Below are 20,059 nucleotides of genomic sequence, written 5' to 3'. Positions count from 1 at the left end.
ACAGACAGACAGACAGACACAGGTAAACAGACAGACAGACAGACAGACACAGAAGTAGACAGACAGACAGACAGACAGACACCAGGTAAACAGACAGACGACACAGGTAAACAGACAGACAGACAGACAAACACAGGTAAACAGACAGACAGACAGACACAGGTAAACAGACAGACAGACAGTCAAGGTAAAACAGACAGACAGACACAGGTAAACAGAGAGAGACAGACACAGGTAAACGAAGAGACAGACACAGGTAAACAGACAGACAGACAGACACAGGTAAACAGACAGACAGACAGACACAGGTAAACAGAGGAGACAGACACAGGTAAACAGAGAGACAGACACAGGTAAACAGACAGACAGACAGACACAGGTAAACAGACAGACAGACAGACAGACACAGGTAAACAGACAGACAGACAGACAGACACAGGTAAACAGACAGACAGACACAGGTAAACAGACAGAGACAGACAAGACAGACACAGGTAAACAGACAGACAGACAGACATAGGTAAACAGACAGACAGACAGTCACAGGTAAACAGACAGACAGACGAACAGACACAGGTAAACAGACAGACAGACAGACACAGGTAAACAGAGAGAGACAGACACAGGTAAACAGACAGACAGACAGACACAGGTAAACAGAGAGAGGCAAACAGGTAAACAGACGAACAGACAGACACAGGTAAACAGACAGACAGAACAGTCACAGGTAAACAGAGAGAGAGACAGACACAGGTAAACAGAGAGAGAGACAGACACAGGTAAACAGACAGACAGACAGGTCACAGGTAAACAGAGAGACAGACACAGGTAAACAGACAGACAGACAGACACTGGTAAACAGACAGACAGACAGACAGACACAGGTAAACAGACAGACAGACAGACAGGTAAACAGACAGACAGACAGACACAGGTAAACAGACAGACAGACAGACACAGGTAAACAGACAGACAGACAGACACACAGGTAAACAGACAGACAGACACAGGTAAACAGACAGACAGACAGACAGACACAGGTAAACAGACCAGACAGAGCACAGGTAAACAGACAGACAGACAGGACAGACAGACAGACAGACACAGGTAAACAGACAGACAGACAGACAGACACAGGTAAACAGACTGACAGACAGACACAGGTAAACAGAGAGACAGACACAGGTAAACAGACAGACAGACAGACACAGGTAAACAGAGAGACAGACAGAAGTAAACAAGACAGACAGACAGACAGACACAGGTGAAACAGACAGACAGACACAGGTAAACAGACAGACAAAGACACAGGTAAACAGACAGACAGACAGACACAGGTAAACGACAGACAGACACAGGTAAACAGGTAGACAAGACAGACACAGGTAAACAGACAGACAGACACAGGTAAACAGACAGACAGACACAGGTAAACAGACAGACAGACAGACACAGGTAAACAGACAGACAGACACAGGTAAACAGACAGACAGACAGATGAACGGAAAATACATTGTTTCATTCTATCAATAAAACATTATTTAATACCTCCTCCACTTACATGTGTTCACGTAAATCAGACTGAGGAATTAAGATTTTATTATTTGATGTAATCATTACTGGGGCAATGTATTCCTGCATGGAACCATTCATGCCAGGTTAAAATATGTGCGTAAAGGGTTGGAATTACATGGTTACTTAGTGATATTACGATCTTAGGATATATTGCGTAAAAGTAATTATGTTGTTGTATTCACCTCGTTTAAGTGTGCAGGAAACGAGACATGAATCGAGACGCAGCAGTGATCCACCTCCCCCAGCACCACCCTCACCCCACGTCCAGTACAATACATTCAAGACCCTGAACAGTATATGTCCAGTCAGGGCTGGATCTGGGGAGGGGGGTGTCTTCAGGGTCCGGTTCCCCTCCTTTTCCTCAAAAAATTCCAATACTTTTTTAATGTATAGTAAAAGGTAACTACTATTGACCTCAGAATATCTCCTAATATCAAGTGCGCATGGCTTCAGAATGGCCTCAAAATGCCCATGATATTGGTCAGATTAAAAAAAAAAAAGATCTAGGGCTTACAGGGCCCCAAAACCCCCCAGCTCGGTTGGCTCGCTTTGATCGACATGTACCCCCTGCCACAACTTCTTGGGCCCCCTTTTTGATATTCCTGGATCCGCCCCTGTCAGTACTTGCTAACAGTGTGTAACAGTACTGAACGCCCGCCCGCTTCTTGTGAACATATAATAGAGAAATATTACAAATAAAAACAAATAGAATAAAGGAAAAATAAGCAATTAAACATAAATAACTAATCTGACTAATATTGCTATAGATTTATGCACAAACGAAGTCTCCCATGAAAAGAAAAAGAGAAAACTTATTACAGAAAACGGAGAGAAATGTACAGGGATATCTTAAACAAATTACAAATGGCAGCGTATCGAATATGATTACCTCACTGAAATCGATTTTTTTCAGTTTTTCTTCCAAATTTTGTATTCTTAAACGTTTCATAAAATTCAATATATTAAATCACTACCTATATTTTTAGTTTATGTTTTCCACATGGATTGAGTTAGGTTAGGTTGGATTGGGTTAGTTTAGGTTAGGTTAGGTTAGGTTAGATTGAATTAGGTTGACTTGGTTAGATTAGGTTGAGTTTGGTTGTTTTTACTGAGCGGAACGAAATCACTTACATAACTAAAGTCAGAGGTTACAGGCTATCGATCATCCAAGTTACAGGAACGTCTTAAATGCTCTGGGTTACAGTTTTATATTACATTGAACAGATTAAATTACAGTGACACCTTTGTAGTATCTGTTAGTGAACTATTAGTCTATTGTAGTATATATATGTTGATATAACGTGGCCTGGGGGCAGTGATCAATATGGTGATTCAGGTGAGAGTCAGCTAATGTCTGTTAATGACAATGTTCACCTTTAGGAGGGCATGTCGCATGTTCACCTGTTAATGTTCACTAGGAGTAGGTGGGCGATGTCAGCAATTCACCTGTTAATGCATGTTCACCAGGAGGTAGTGTGGGCGATGTCAGCTAATGTTCACCTGTTAATGTCGGCCATCGCTAATGTCTGTTTTAATGTTCACCTTTAGGAGGTAGGGGCGATGTCAGCTATCTCTAGGAGGTAGGTGGCATGTCAGCTAATGTTCACCTTAAGCAGTCAGCTAATGTTCACCTGTAAATGTGACAATGTTCACCTTTAGGAGGGTAGTGTGGGCGTATGTCAGCTAATGTTCACCTGTTAATGTGACAATGTTCAATGTTCACCTTTAGGAGGGTAGTGTGGGCGTATGTCAGCTAATGTTCACCTGTTAATGTTCAATGTTCACCTTTAGGAGGGAAGTGTGGGCGTATGTCAGCTAATGTTCACCTGTAAGTGTGACAATGTTCCACTATAAATTAACCCTCATTATTAACTAAATTTGGTGTAAAATAAATATATTTAACATTTTATGACCTAACAATTGCTAACCTAACCCAACTTTTGTTCGCCATCTGAAACTTTCACACATTTCCGAGGGTAGTGATTGACTGGTTCCCTGTTAATACTTGTGGACAACAGGTATTGACCCACGGAACTCGTCCAGGTCAATTTATAGTAGAGGATATATTTCGATGTTGTTGTCGTTGTTTCTTTTTTTTCTACTGTTAAGTTCTGGCAAAGAAGACATTTTCTTCTATGACTCTTTTGGCATTTTTACCCATGACCTCAAATTTGACTGATCTTTCAGTTTTAGTAGAATTAAAATAGTAGAATTTTTATACTTCATTCCGCAACGCCAGTCACGTCTCTCTTAAGCACTGTTGGCATGTACTGGCTCCTGAATGTACCTGAACCTGCTCCAGTGTTGGTCAAGTCTAGTCTTGAAAGAGCTCACTCTCGGTGCCGTCACAACACTGGCAGGTTGTTCTAAGAGTTCACAACTCTCACTCCGAAAAAATTCGTCCTCACGGTTTTCTGGACTTGTGGCTTCAACTTTGAGCTGTGACCCTTTGGGGGCAGGTCTCCACTAGTTGCAGGTATGGACACTCGACTGAAATATTATAAACTTCACTTAAGTTACCCCTTGCCCGTCTATAGTATAAGCTAGGTAGTTGCAGGTATTCTAATCTCTGGGTAACTGAGGTGCCGTCGTGCAGGCATCAGTCTAGTGGACCTCCTTTGGACATTTTCAATCAACTGAGTCTCCAGCATATCTCGGGGACCAGGAAGCACCTCGCTCTTGAAGAGCGTTGAGGGACAGACCGTTTAGATATCTGACCGACCATCTTATAAGACCGACTAGCTTCAAACCTCACTCCACTATCTCGTAGACCTCACCAACTTTTTACTTTTATCCTCTTCGCCACTGATCGGCTTGTTAGTCGCCCGGGCGATCGGTCACGTCTCTGTCACGCACTGTTGGCAAATACTGGGCATGCACCGGCTCCTGAATGTACCTGAACCCGCTCCAGTGTTGGTCAAGCCTTCTCTTGAAAGAGCTCACATTCGGTGCCGTCACAACACTCTCTGGTAGATTGTTCCAAGAGTTTACAACCCTCACTCCGAAAAAGTTTGCCCTCACGGTTTTCTGGACTTGCGGCTTCTTCAATCTTGAGCTGTGACCCCTTGTGGGACGAGCGTCCGCCAGCTCCAAGTAAGGACACTCAACTGAGTAGTGCCCCCTGAGATGCTTATACACCTCAACTAAGGTCCCCCCTTGCCCGTCTGTAGTATAAGCTAGGCATGTTCAGGCGCTCCAATGTCTCAGCGGTAGCTGAGGTGCCGAAGTGCAGGCACCAGTCTGGTGGCCCTCCTTTGAACATTTTCAACCAACTGACAGTCCCTAGCATATCTCGGGGACCAGATGGGGTGACAGTACTCCAGATGGGGAAGCACTTCACTCCTGAAGATCGTTCCGAGGGACGGACCGTCTAGATATCTGAACGACCTTCTTATAAGACCCAATAATTTATTTGCCTGATTTACCTTCTTCTCACAATGGCCCGAGAACTTCAGCTCATTGTCAACATACACACCTAGGTCCTTCTCACACACAGTCTCAACTAGTGCATTTTCTTCATCCCGTTGGGACATATGATACGCCTCCTTACCGTTGGTACGCCCCAGGTGCATCCTCTTACACTTCGTGACATTGAATCTCAGCAGCCATTTCTTCGACCATTCCTGGAGCCCACAGAGGTCCTTCTGCAGCTCTTCAAAGTCCGCTTGGTTCTTAATTTCCCGAAATAACTTGCCATCATCGGCAAACATTTGTATGGAGGAGTGTACAACGTCAGGCATGTCATTTATGAAACAAACAAACAACAGCGGGCCCAGTACACTGCCCTGTGGTACCCCACTTGTTACAGGTACAGATGACGATTTCGTGCCATTAATCACCACACACTGCTTGCGGTCATGTAGAAAGTCTTCTATCCACGCTAGGACATTTCCCCGAATTCCGTACCCTTCCAGTTTGATTTTCACCCTTTCGTGGGGTACACTGTAGAAAGCCTTGGCAAAATCTAGGTAAATATTGTCGATATTACCACCCCGTTCCAGAATATGGGTCCAAATATCCAATACCTTGAGCAATTGTGTTAAGCAGGAGCGCCCTGGCATAAAAGCGTGTTGGCAATCTTTTACAAGGTTGTTTCGTAGTAGATGTTCCATCGCGGCATCTCTGATAATACTCTCAAGTACTTTACATATTATGCTGGTCAGGCTCACCGGTCTATAGTTGTTCGTGGAGTGACTATCGCCCTTCTTGAAGATAGGACTCACATAAGCCACTTTCCATTCACTGCGGACCTTTTGTTCATCCAGGCATTTACAAAACAGAATCTTCAGGGGCTCTGCAAGCTCGTTGCACAGCTCTCTTAGCACTCTAGGATGCACCATGTCAGGTCCGGGACTCTTATGGACCTTTAGCCTGGAAACTTTACCTTACCTTATTACCTAATGGCCATCCCCATGCCGAGGACCAGTTTATTTAAATTGTAGTACATTTATCTTTGTTAGTTTAATCGGATTACCTCAATATTAGCCACCCAGCTTATTTCGCCTGATTATTAAACACCCCAACGCTACCTGGGGGTTAGGTCAGCTAAGGTTAGGTTAGGTTAACTTGTTTATTCACCAGACGAAATAAGCTGGGTGATGGTAACCCTCGATAAATGTCTAACAAATATATAAAGATGGTAAAAGGTCGACGAGATAGTGGGGTGAGGTTTGGCAAGGTTTGATTTGGTTTGGTTTGGTTACGTTAGGTTAGGGAAGGTAAGGTAAGGATAGGCAAGTTTAAGTTAGGTTTGGTTTTGTTAGGTTAGGTTGGGTTAGGCATGGTAAGATTAGGTTAGGCAAAGAAAATAAGGTTAGGCAAGGTAAGATTAGGTTAGGCAAGTAAGATTAGGTTAGGCAAGGTAGATTAGGTTAGGCAAGGTAAGATTAGGTTAGGCAAGGTAAGATTAGGTTTGGCAAGGTAAGATTAGGTTAGGCAAGGTAAGATTAGGTTAGGCAAGGTAAGAAGGTTAGGCAAAATGAATTAGGTTAGGCAAGGTAAGATTAGGTTAGGCAAGGTAAGATTAGGTTAGGCAAGGTAAAGATTAGGTTAGGCAAGGTAAGATTAGGTTTGGCAAGGTAAGATAGGTTAGGCAAGGTAAGATTAGGTTAGGCAAAAGGTGATAGGTTTGGCAAGGTAAGATTAGGTTAGGCAAGGTAAAAATTAGGTTTGGCAAGGTAAGATTAGGTTAGGCAAGGTAAGATTAGGTTTGGCAAGGTAAGATTAGGTTAGGTAAGGTAAGATTAGGTTAGGCAAGGTAAGATTAGGTTAGGCAAGGTAAGATTAGGTTTGGCAAGAAAGGTTAGGTTAGGCAAGGTAAAAAGATTGGGTTAGGCAAGGTAAGATTAGGTTAGGCAAGGTAAAGTAAGGTTAGGCAGGTAAGATTAGGTTAGGCAAGGTAAGATTAGGTTAGGCAAGGTAAGATGGGTTTGGCAAGGTAAGATTAGGTTAGGCAAGGTAAGATTAGGTTTGGCAAGGTAAGATTAGGTTAGGCAAGGTAAGATTAGGTTAGGCAAGGTAAGATTAGGTTTGGCAAGGTAAGATTAGGTTGGCAAGGTAAGATTAGGTTAGGCAAGGTAAGATTAGGTTAGGCAAGGTAAGATTAGGTTGAAGAAGATTAGGTTAGGCAAGGTAAGATTAGGTTTGGCAAGGTAAGATTAGGTTAGGCAAGGTAAAGTAAGGTTAGGTTAGGCAAGGTAAGGTATGGTTAGGTTAGGTTAGACTAGAGACATCTTTGTACAGTAGACCGCACACTATAGTAACACCGTAAAGTTAGTACAGTAGCTCCTTCCCTTGATACCGGCCAGGGAGGTGTTGCTCCACGGTGTATACTGGTCTGGAAAACTCAGGGAATTATACAAATAAACCTGAAATTTTATTAATTCAGTTCAACTTGAAGATATTGTTATTTTGACAGTAGTGTTACCATAAATTAATGATGTTCTATATAATAAGTAAATAATTAAACTTTTAGTAACAACTTCCAGTAAATATTCCACACCAGTAACTAATGATTTGTGTACCTGTCACGTTAACGATCAAACAACCAAATATTACAGGTTATAACTACAGTACTAGAGAGGTGAATTGTTCTTATAATTAAGTGACTTTACTTAAGTGGATTATTCACATATTAATCATGAGTCATAAAGGTGGATGAGGAATAATTTGTCGGATTTCCGGCTGTTTGGAAGGACCAACAGGTCGACCCGCGGGAACCACACAAACTGTGGTCAAGGTCTTGGCCGATGTTCATCACTAGGGTCGGGAAGGGTCTTTAATGTCTTTATTAATAAATCATCTTTATATTATTTACTTATTATTGAAAACCTCTGAGTTGGTTAATCTCTCGTAATAAATCCCGGATTAATGTACCTGGAATTTTTCAAATTTAGACCTGGAAAACCTGGAAAGTCAGGTTATTTTGTTTTGTGTGGCCAGTAGACGCCCTGTGGTGGGGGAGTCACAGTACAGTATCAGGTGACGGCGACATTGGCTGTCCTTGAGACATGGTCCTCATGGTCGGTGGGTGACGCTGTCCTCTCCTACAAGATGACAGCAACAGCCTCGCTCGCGTCACTCTCCTAGAACCATCCAATTGTTACTCTCTGTCTGAATAAATTCCCCAAGTTCATTCACAAGTATTTGGGTGTTTTTATTTTATTTTGTTTAATTTATTGTGTATCAGTTATTAGTATTTATTTAATATACAGTGTTAGAGGAGTGTGTATTTACGAGGAAGCAGTAGCTGTGTGTATGACAACAATTCCCCGTTATGGTCAACACAAGGCGTGTCGCGTTGGTAATTACTGAAAAATAATCGTCATTTTTAACCCTACTATCCCACTTGACTCGTTATTTTGATGCTCCAGTTTAGTTCTATGTGTTTTGCTTTGATGATTCCAGGGATGATGATGTTGTTAACGGGGAAAGGGAAGGAATGGGAAAAGGGAAGGTAATAAGGGCAGTTGGCATCGCTTGGTGGGCGTTGGGTGGCAGGGTTGTGGTGGTGGGTCGAGTGGTGGCTGGTGGAGTCAGCTCAGTTCTTGATGGCAGGCGGTGGGTAGCAGAGGTGTTGCCGCCGCGTTCACTCATAACTTCTGTGAGTTATCTTCGCATTCAGTGACTCGCATTCTTGTGTTGAAATATAATAGTTCACCGGATAATGTGAACAAAACACCCGTATATTGTGCTCGTAGTGGTATTATAAGCTGACGTGGAGTTAATTAGTGCTGGTATTAACTGCAATTATATCGAATGTCATTGTCAGACAGTCATAGTTAACTGTCAGGCCGGAACTTTGGCTTTTGGTGGCCTTTCTGTGTGAGTGAGTGAGTGGGGTAAAACGTCAGCTACAATAACTGCCTGGGGAACCTAAGATGCATTACTTAGATAAACTGATTAGCGTGAGAAACTTTAACGAGATCCCCAGGCTGCGAGAGGTTGGTGGGATAACGTCCAAATATAACTTAAAACCTCGGCTGAAACTACCGGTGTATACGTTCACTAAACCTCAACAACGTTAACGTCATCGTGTACTCACAGATTACATACGTTAGTTTAGTTCTCTGTGTTATTGTTGTGCTTTAGTTTAAGTGAAGCAGCTGCGTACATTACTAGTACCGTCAGCCACGAGAGATGTCCTCCTCTAAGAACCAGGGATACGGTTGTCACAGGACTGCCTTAATGTCACGTATCCTTGTGGTGCGGTGAGCCGAGGCTACTTGGGGCGGGCATACCTCCCCTTGTTGTGTAAATAGACCCAGACCCTCATTTAGGGTACAAAGATCCCAGCTGTGTGAATTATGTTACAGCCACAACACATCTAAGGTACAGTGGCGTGACCGTGTGGTTACCACCACAACGCACATCAGGAACAGGAGTGTGTTGTTACAGCCACAACACTAAGCTAGTACAGGTGTGATGTTACACTTAAGGAACGAATTAATTGTTTACTCTTTATTTTGTAATACAACTACAGGGGATGTATTTTAATTGAACAGTGTTAAGTATTAGTACCGCCGTTAGATGTAGCACTGGTCCCTGAACATAATACGGTACGGTACAGCGGCAGGTATGTGACATTTACACAGGAAGAGGTTGATTACCTACAGTATAATGTCACTTTCCACAGGGTAATTTTAAACCCTTCTTATGCCTTTAATGACACTATACAAACATGTAGTGAATGTGTTATCGTCAACTTTCAGTGTGACCTTTTCCCTGCTGCTGTACATAATATTACATACCAGGAGTAATTATATGACTGCAGTGTTTTGTGTGTCAGGTAACACGTATCATGGCGGGGCGGTAAAGTTTTAACTGACGGCCGTGAACTGGTTGTTGGATGTTATTCCGCAACATTCTGCTACCGAGATTGTATCAGTTTTATGAAAGTACAGAGAATCACCAATGCTTTTGACGCCATTTTTACCAACACTCAAAACTGCAGCATGTTAAAGGACTGTTAAACCCACAAGTCCAGCTGCTAATTACTTCCGGTAAACAAACTAATATACGCTATCCACCTAACTAGTGTGTACATACGAAGCGGTATCCACCTAACTAGTGTGTACATACGAGCGCTATCACCCTAACTAGTGTGTACATGCAAGCGCTATCCACCTAACTAGTGTATACATACAAGCGCTATCCACCTAACTAGTGTGTACATGCAGCGCTATCCACCCTAACTAGTGTGTACATACAGCCTATCCGCCTATCACCAACTTTACAACGCGCTATCCACCTAACTAGTGTGTACATACGAGCGCTATCCACCCTAACTAGTGTGTACATACAAGCGCTATCCACCTAACTAGTGTGTACATACAAGCTACCATACACACTACTTTACCACTTATTGTATTTATGTATAGTGATGGTACTTAACGTGGGGTGTTTAGGTGTGAGGTTAGTTGAACAGTGTGTTTAGGTGTGAGGTTGATTGAACAGTGTGTTTAGGTGTGAGGTTAGTTGAACAGTGTGTTTTTAGGTGTAAGGTTTGTTGAACAGTGTGTTTAGGTGTGAGGTTTGTTGAACAGTGTGTTTAGGACAGTGTGTTTGGTGTGAGTTTGTTGAACAGTGTGTTTTGGTGTAAGGTTTGTTGAACAGTGTGTTTAGGTGTCAGGTTAGTTGTTTGTTGAACAGTGTGTTTAGGTGTGAGGTTTGTTGAACAGTGTGTTTAGGTGTGAGGTTTGTTGAACAGTGTGTTTAGGTGTGAGGTTTGTTGAACAGTGTGTTTTAGGTGTAAGGTTTGTTGAACAGTGTGTTTAGGTGTGAGGTTAGTTGAACAGTGTGTTTTAGGTGTAAGGTTTGTTGAACAGTGTGTTTAGGTGTGAGGTTAGTTGAACAGTGTGTTTAGGTGTGAGGTTTGTTGAACAGTGTGTTTAGGTGTGAGGTTTGTTGAACAGTGTGTTTAGGTGTGGTTAGTTGAACAGTGTGTTTTAGGTGTAAGGTTTGTTGAACAGTGTGTTTAGGTGTGAGTTAGTTGAACAGTGTGTTTAGGTGTGAGGTTTGTTGAACAGTGTGTTTAGGTGTGAGGTTAGTTGAACAGTGTGTTTTAGGTGTAAGTTTGTTGAACAGTGTGTTTAGGTGTGAGGTTAGTTGAACAGTGTGTTTAGGTGTGAGTTTGTTGAACAGTGTGTTTATGTGAGGTTTGTTGAACAGTGTGTTTAGGTGTGAGGTTTGTTGAACAGTGTGTTTAGGTGAGTTAGTTGAACAGTGTGTTTAGGTGTGAGGTTTGTTGAACAGTGTGTTTTAGGTGTGAGGTTTGTTGAACAGTGTGTTTTGAGTGTGAGGTTTGTTGAACAGTGTGTTTTAGGTGTGAGGTTTGTTGAACAGTGTGTTTTAGGTGTGAGGTTTGTTGAACAGTGTGTTTAGGTGTGAGGTTTGTTGAACAGTGTGTTTAGGTGTGAGGTTAGTTGAACAGTGTGTTTAGGTGTGAGGTTAGTTGAACAGTGTGTTTGGTGTGAGTTAGTTGAACAGTGGTTTTAGGTGTAAGGTTGTTGAACAGTGTGTTTAGGTGTGAGGTTAGTTGAACAGTGTGTTTAGGTGTGAGGTTTGTTGAACAGTGTGTTTATGTGTGAGGTTTGTTGAACAGTGTGTTTATGTGTGAGGTTTGTTGAACAGTGTGTTTTAGGTGTGAGTTTGTTGAACAGTGTGTTTAGGTGTGAGGTTAGTTGAACAGTGTGTTTATGTCAGGTTAGTTGAACAGTGTGTTTATGTCAGGTTAGTTGAACAGTGTGTTTTAGGTGTGAGGTTTGTTGAACAGTGTGTTTTTAGGTGTGAGGTTTGTTGAACAGTGTGTTTTAGTGTGAGGTTTGTTGAACAGTGTGTTTAGGTGTGAGGTTAGTTGAACAGTGTGTTTGTCAGGTTAGTTGAACAGTGTGTTTATGTCAGGTTAGTTGAACAGTGTGTTTAGGTGTGAGGTTTGTTGAACAGTGTGTTTTAGGTGTGAGGTTTGTTAACAGTGTGACAGTGTGTTTAGGTGTGAGGTTAGTTGAACAGTGTGTTTTAGGTGTGAGGTTTGTTGAACAGTGTGTTTTAGGTGTGAGGTTTGTTGAACAGTGTGTTTTAGGTGTCAGGTTAGTTGAACAGTGTGTTTAGGTGTGAGGTTTGTTGAACAGTGTGTTTAGGTGTCAGGTTAGTTGAACAGTGTGTTTATGTCAAGTTAGTTGAACTGTGTGTTTATGTCAGGTTAGTTTAAATGAATGTGTTTATTTGGTTAGTTAACAGTGTGTTTAGGTGTGAGGTAGTTGAACAGTGTGTTTATGTCAGGTTAGTTTAAATGAATGTGTTTATATGTCACGTCAGGTGTTGTAGTGTTAGGTTTGGTGCCCGTGTTAAGGCTCTTGGTATGAGTTAATGTTATTTTTACTAAACATTAGATATTAGGTTAAATATCAGGTGTTAAAATGTTAATGTTTAGGTGTTGTAGTGAGATAAGTCAGCGGCGTAATGAGATAAAATAATGAAAGGTGTTATCTACAGAAACTAAACTGCCATTAACCTTTGGCAGCCATGATTACGTAATGATAATGGATAGTTAAAGGTATAATTACGCTTGAAATTCCGTCACTACTTGTTATAATTCTGTCTAATGCCGGATTATATTTTGTATATAATTAGTATATAAATAATAGCTTGTTTCTTTTATTTTATTGTTTTTGTTTTTCATTATAAACTGTTAGGATATAATGAATGAGAAATGACGTCATAATACAAATATGATGTAGTGGTTTTATAAAAGCATTGTTAAACGGGTAAGTCTTCCATTGAGGTGTGTGTGTGTAGGACTGGTTGGTGGTGTTGATGGCAGGTGGTGTTGATGGCAGGTGGCGATAAGCTAAGGTAGTGGCCCCACGATCAATAGTTTGGGGAGGAGACAGACCTCATTAAACATAATCTAATTCCATATGTATAACATCTAGGATTTAAATGGCCGCCCAAAAATGTATCCATAAATGTTAAGCTGAAAATAATCATAATACTCATATGCCTCGTGTAGTTAGATAACATTTAATTGTTTTGTCGGTCAGCCTGGCGTGTTTTGTGTGTGTTTGTTCATTAGTAATTAGTATGTATATATATTTGTGCTAGTTAGTTTGTTGTAGCCTTGGAGTACCTGTACCACACACATACACACACGCACATACACATGCACGCACATACACGCACATACACATGCACGCACATACACACAAACACAACACGTCCCCTTTAACCCCACACACCGTCCCATAACCTCACGTCATAACCCCACACGTCTCTAACCCCCACAGTCCTTACCCACACAGTCCCATACCCACACAGGTCCTTAACCCCACAGTCCCTAACCCCCACCGTCCTTAACCCCGTCTACACAGTCTTAACCCCACAGTCATTAACCCCACAGTCCTAACCCCCACACCGTCCCTTAACCCACACACCGTCTCTAACCCCCCACACACGTCCTTAACCCCACCGTCCCCTCCTTACCATCCCCCTTCCCGTCCCCTAACCCCCACGTCCCCTACCCCCACACACACGTCCTCTTAACCCCCCCAACCTCGGTCCAGGAGGTGAATGAGGTAACTATTATGATTCATTTTGAGAGGAATTAAAGCCTGAAGAATAAATGAATAATGTGGATGCTAAACTTAGGTCTTTGTGGGTGATATAAAAACAACAGGACATGAACTCAAGCCTCAACTATGCAACGTCCACCCTCCTACCCCCTTCTTCCTCCTACCCCTCCTTCCTCCTACCCCTCCGACCCCTCTCCCTTGCCCAATCTCCTTCGCCCCCACAAGGTTTGACGTCATTTGCCTGCGATGACGATGGCTGGGTGGTGATGGGCAATGCGAGGTTAAATAATCCTCGTAACTAAAAAAATGTTAAAGTACCCAATTATAATTTATACATCAGTAATTAACTTAAACTAACACACAATTAGAGAGTATATTACACTACGAATACATCTTAATTATTTACTTTCACTTAGCATCAGTTAAGAGACCAAATTAAGGTATACAAGAGTTCGATCCTCTCTCCTCTCCGTGGTGAAACTGAATCACTGGAATGAGTCCTGAGCTTATATACTGTACTGTAACGTGTCGTCTAGTGCGTGTGTGTTATCTCGTCTCATTTTAAGGGTCGATACTGCTTCGGGTTTTGGTAGGAGATAAATTTTGACCCATGTTGTAATACCATATCTTGGGGTGGGGGATTTTACTAATATTTCATGGGTTTGAATGTGTCTAATTGATAATATTTGTGAATTTTATATGATTTTGGGAGTTTATTTTTAAGTTTACATTAACCATACGCCTATTTTACGTATATCGTTAAACGGGAGATTAATTTTTACGTAATTCGTTAAGCATTCATTTTACGAACTTTGAGAATCAGGACCTACTGTAGGTGTTGTAGAACAATGTCAGTCGTATATAGTCCACTTATTGTACCTCTTGACATTTGGTGTTGGCATTTGTGTCTGTGTCTGCTTCACCTGCTCGCCTCTCAACACAATCTAAGGCAACTGTACCAGAAGTACCCAGAGCCAAGCGTAGCATAGCCTTAAACTGTACTTGGACGAGTCACTTTTATGTAGCTTAAGATAAGGTTAATTAATTGCCTAATGTAATCAATTCCTAACTAACCCAAAGTCAACCTAACCTAACCTAACCAGTTAACCTAACCTAACCTAACCTTTGGTGGGGTTCAAGTATAAACAGGTGGTGAGTGTTAAAGAGTTTATGGGTCGTGACTTATTCATGGGAGGTGACAGCGGCGGTGGACTCGTGACAGATCATTAATGTTGGCCTTTAAATGGATCACCGAAGGAATATATTTGTGTCCGAACCGTGCACCTCAGATTTGGACTCCTGCAGGCAAATGACCTGTCCTTCCCCCCGCAACGCCCACGCCCACTATCGGGGTATCCTGTATAGATATGGGCGTCAAGCTTTTACCCTTCCCTCCTCCACACCGCCTACACCTGCTGCTAGAGCGTCAGTGACCCACGCCCACTGTCAGGACATCGTGGGCGGGTGTAGGCGTCCGGCTATCATTTTACGATGGGCCTGCTGGCGGGGCTCTACGCTCCTCCACCTCAGTGACGGAGGAACATTATTGATAAGACTAATCGTGTGAGATTGTAGTTATGCTCGTCACCGTGTGTACGATGACGTGTTTAGCTGCGTGACAACATGAGGACAAATCAGTGCTTGTAATACAGACCTGAAACACCACATACAAGCTTTTCCTTATACTCATTACAGGTGTTTGTATGTATGTCATATGTACAGTAGGTTACGGTGTCAAATCGCTGTACAGGTGTAGGTTACATGTGAAGACTCGCTGTACAGGTGTAGGTCACAGGTGCAGGTTCGTCATATACAAATGTTAGACACAGGTGTTCATGGTGGCGCCTCAACCCCCTCCCCTTCCCCCTACCCCCTCCCCTATCCTCCTATCCCTCCCTCTCCCCTCACAAAGACGCAGTTTTATAGATGTGGGTCTTACGTGTGATTGGTTTAGGGGAAGTGAACGTTGGTTTTCATTGGTTTAGGGGAAGTGAACGTTGGTTTTCATTGGTTTAGGGGAAGTGAACGTTGGTTTTCATTGGTTTAGGGGAAGTGAACGTTGGTTTTCATTGGTTTAGGGGAAGTGAACGTTGGTTTCATTGGTTTAGGGGAAGTGAACGTTGGTTTTCTTTGGTTTACAAGAACACTCAAGTAAATTATATTAGATACTGCCATAACTATCAGGAACTTTGTCCACAACTCAAGAACGGAATAAATAGTAGTGGTGGTGATAGTAGTAGTAGTAGTAAGTAATAATAACAACAACAATAATAATGAGTCACGTAAAATATACCCATTATTATTTTTTTTAAAGATTTGCTGCGAAACTAACGGTTGAAGGTAATCCACTTCATCTCAGTTAATCCACTTCATCTCAGTTAATCCACTTCATCTCAGTTATCGTGGAGGTTTGTTATATGAATGTTGTTATCGCCAGAGAGATAAGACGCGTAGGGTTTTTTGGTATTGTAATGTGGATGGTTTTGAAAGTGTGTGATGTCTGGCCATGTATTCAGGTCAAATGTTAAGTATAGCATTTGCATACACACACACACATAAAATACTATATGTTAACGTAAAAAATGTATGTGTGTGTGTGTGTGTGTGTGGTCGTATTTATACAGGTAGCCTTAGTGATGGTGGTGATTATGTAAATTATACCGGAAATGTTGGTGTGAGATGGTGGTGAAGGTGGTGGTGGTAATGGTAATGGTGGTGGTGGTAATGGTAATGATGGTGGTGGTGGTGGTAATGGTGGTGGTGGTGGTGAAATTGGTGGTGGGAATGGTAATGGTGGTGGTGGTAATGGTAATGATGGTGGTGAATGGTAATGATGGTGGTGGTAATGGTAATGATTGGGTATGGTAATGGTAATGATGGTGGTGGTGGTAATTAAAATGCTAGTGAGAGATGATGGTAATGGAAATTATGGTGGGGAGTGGTGATGGTAGTGGTAATGGTGGTGGTAAAGGGTAATGGTAATTCTGCTTCTAAGTTATTCTGTACTTAACCCTGTATAATGTAGGTGTTGGCAGTGTGTGGTGTAAGCTGATGTTGTGGTGTAGAGTGAAGGCCTGGTTATGATGCAGTGTTGGCAATGGTGAAGCTGTGGTGTTGGCAGTGGTGAAGGTGTGGTGTTGAGTATAGTGAAGGTTCTGGTCATGATGCAGTCTTGGCAGTTGAAGGTGTGGTGTGGGCAGTATAGTGAAGGTCTTGGTCATGGTGCAGTGTATTGGCAGTGAAGGTGTGGTGTTGGTGGTAGGTGAAGGGTTTGGTGTTGGCAGTGGTGAAGGTGTGGTGTTGGCAGTATAGTGAAGGTCTGGTCATGATGCAGTGTTGGCTGGTGAAGGTGTGGTGTTGGAAGTATAGTGAAGGTGTGGTGTTGGAAGTATAGTGAGTCTGGTCATGATGCAGTCTTGGCAATGGTGGAAGGTGTGGTGTTGGCAGTGGTGTTGGCAGTATAGTGAAGGTCTGGTCATGATGCAGTCTTGGCAATGGTGAAGGTGTGGTGTTGGCAGTATAGTGTCGTAGTGGGATTGGTGGAAGGCGTGTGTGTGTGTGCTAGTATTAATGCACGAATTTTCTTCTAGTTTGGATACTCTTGTTTTCGTTATTTTCGTTATATACACTGGGAACCATTTTTTATTCTTGATCATCCTGGAGAAAAATACAAAACCCAAATTTTACTGATAACGGCCGCCATTATCCTATACGCTATTAGTAACCAAAATGGCGTTTATAAAGTGGGTATACAATATGGCCTCCACCATCAGCGTTCCTGATAACTTCCTGCACCACGAACTTATTTTTTTGTTTCTGAGAGCTGATAAATACAACGTCTCCCTCACCAAGGCTAGCCAGTCATACCCGACCCGGTCCGTGCGTCACTAATACGTCATCGCCACGTCATAAATCTACCGCGTCATCCTCTCTGACAACCGCCTCCTCAAAATGATTTTCCTCATGAAGTATTTGAAACGAGTCACATACCACCAAGTTTTTTACGTAACCTGTATATACTATATAAAAATTACAGGAATATTGTTGTAAAAATAAACATCTTTCGACGATGTTTTAATGTTTAATGATAAAATAAACCTGATTATCCAAGGCCATGCGACGTTGCTACAGATGAGTCAACATGTGTTGGGGAGGGGTGAGTGCCCTGTTGAACACCTGTTGCAGAGGTATGAGTGAGGAGTAGGGCTTATAGGTGGGAGGAGGAGGTAGGGACTCAAGTGAGGAGAGGGGGAGGGTGGGGCTTATGGTAGAGGAGGAGGGGGGTGGGGCATAGGTAGAGGAGGAGGAGGTAGGGCATGGGTAGGGGAGGAGGAGGGTGGGGCTTATAGGTAGAGGAGGAGGAGGGTGGGGCTTATGGGTAGGGAGGGGAGGGTGGGGCTTATAGGTGAAGGAGGAGGGTAGGGCTTTAGGTAGAGGAGGAGGAGGAGGGCTTATAGGTGAGAGGAGGTGGGGCTTATAGGTAGAGGAGGAGGAGGTGGGGCTTATAGGTAGAGGAGGGTTGGTGGTGACTTGTGGGATGGTTGAGAAATATTCGACGCACATGAAGCAGTGACTGTGTGCGTGCGCGTGTGTGTGTGTGTGTGTGCGCGTGTGTGTGTGCAGTGATCGACAAAACTATATTCAAACTAGCCTCTGTATGATGTATGTTGTGTTATATGTATGAGGTATGTGTGTGTATGGGAGTTATGTGTATGCTGTATATGTACCAGTATGTATGATGTATATTTGTGTGTGATTTTCCAACATTTTTTTAATAATCTTTCATTACCACCATTACTGCTTAATATCCAGGATGAATACTTGATATTGTAACCCTAACCTAACCTAACCTTGAACCCTAACCTAACCTTGAACCTAACTAATCTTGAACCTAACTAACCTTGAACAACAACCAACTACTAACTTTAACCCACTAACCTTAAACCAACCTCAACCTAATCTACCTAACCTGAACCTAACCTAACCTTAAACCTAAGCCTAACTTAACTTAACCTAACCTAACCAATTTTCCCTCTGTACAGGTTCGCATAGTGTGTTGAACAGACAGTGAACAAAGCCGAGAGGTTCCGAAACGTAAACTTCGTCGTGATTGAGGCAAAGTTTTCAGTTTTGACAGCCTGTGTGAATCATCGGTTGAAACTATGGTGAAAAAGTATGTGGAAAGTATTAATACCTTGGAACAAATGTAATAAAATCCTAAAAAGTGAATCATCAGTTGAAACTATGATATAAAGTGGTGGAAAAGTAGAGCGAAAAGTATTAATAACTTGGAAATAATATCAGACCTTAAAAAAAATAAGTGAAAAATATTAAAAACTTGAAAAAAATATAAAATGGTGAAAAAAAATGTGAAAAATATTACTAACTTTGAAAAAATAGCATAAAGACCCTAATAAAAAAATGGCGGTGCAGTGAGTGTATTTTTTCGTGAGGGTTCGTGAGGGTTCGTGGGTTAAGTAGCGCTGTTCGTGCCTTTAAGTATGAGGTTCTTCAGGAAGGAAGCGACCAACCCTAACAATGGTTGGCTCCAAGAAGGTGGTCAACCATAACAATAATGTCCCCATCATTGAAGACCACAAGAAACAGGTAAGAGACTGCTGACCTGACCTGACCTGACCTGACCTAACCTAACCTAACCTGTCCTGACCTAACCTGTCCTAACCTCACCTATCCTACCTTAACCTGTCCTAACCTGACCTAAAATGACTTGTCCTAATCTAACCTAACCTGTCCTAACCTCACCTGACCCAACCTCACCTTACCCAACCTCACCTTACCTAACCTCACCTTACCTAACCTCACCTCACCTTACCCAACCTCACCTTACCCAACCTCACCTTACCCAACCTCACCTTACGTAACCTCACCTAACCTAACCTAACCAATACAGTTTGTTCACCACCACAATGCCTTGATTTTAAGTACTATTTTATGACACAAGATGACAAGGAGTTGTATTAAACAGGAGGAGGAGAGGTCAAGGGGGAGGTTTGGGTGGAGCTGGGGGAGAGGGGAGGGGCGTTGAGGGGAGAGGAGGGTGTTGGGGGTGAGGAGGAGGTTGGGGTGGGAGGAGGGCGTTGGAGGAGAGGAGGAGGCGGGGTGAGAGGATGGGCGTTGGGAAGACGTTTGGGTGTAGCTGGTGGAACAAGATGGGGAGAGAGGAGGAGGAGGTGGAGGGAGTGTTGGGGGGGTAGAGGAGGAGGGATAGTTGGGGGGAGGAGGAGGAGGAGGTTGGGGGGTAGAGGAGGAGAGAGCTTGGGGGGAGAGGAGGGAGGAGGGAGCGTTGGGGGAGAGGGAGGAGGAGGAGGGAGCGTTGGGGGGGAGAGGAGGAGGAGGGAGCTGGAGGAGGGAGCGTTGGGGGAGAAGAGGAGGAGGGAGCGTTGGGGGGGGAGGAG

The 20,059-nt window shown here is 42.9% G+C and overlaps 1 protein-coding gene across 2 annotated transcripts in view; it reads left to right on the top strand.

Annotated features, from left to right (window-relative positions):
* Window positions 1-8,625: 8,625 nt before the first annotated feature.
* Window positions 8,626-20,059, top strand: part of LOC121874040 (unconventional myosin-Ie-like) — an 81,445-nt gene continuing 70,011 nt past the window's right edge. Inside the window, exons 1-2 of one of the 2 annotated variants that reach the window (XM_042377906.1) lie at window positions 8,626-8,677; window positions 18,686-19,250. In XM_042377906.1, coding sequence (XP_042233840.1) covers window positions 19,182-19,250 — 69 coding nt within the window. In that variant the 5' untranslated portion in view covers window positions 8,626-8,677; window positions 18,686-19,181. Of the gene's footprint in view, window positions 8,678-8,913; window positions 9,406-18,685; window positions 19,251-20,059 lie in introns of those variants that run through there. The other variant, XM_042377907.1, reaches the window with a different exon arrangement.

Source organism: Homarus americanus, unplaced genomic scaffold (genome assembly GCF_018991925.1).
Source record: "Homarus americanus isolate GMGI-L3 unplaced genomic scaffold, GMGI_Hamer_2.0 scaffold28241, whole genome shotgun sequence".
NCBI classification, from domain to species: Eukaryota; Metazoa; Arthropoda; class Malacostraca; order Decapoda; family Nephropidae; genus Homarus; species Homarus americanus.
The sequence above is the reverse complement of the archived record's forward strand: the minus strand, read 5'-3'. Positions and strand labels throughout refer to the sequence as shown.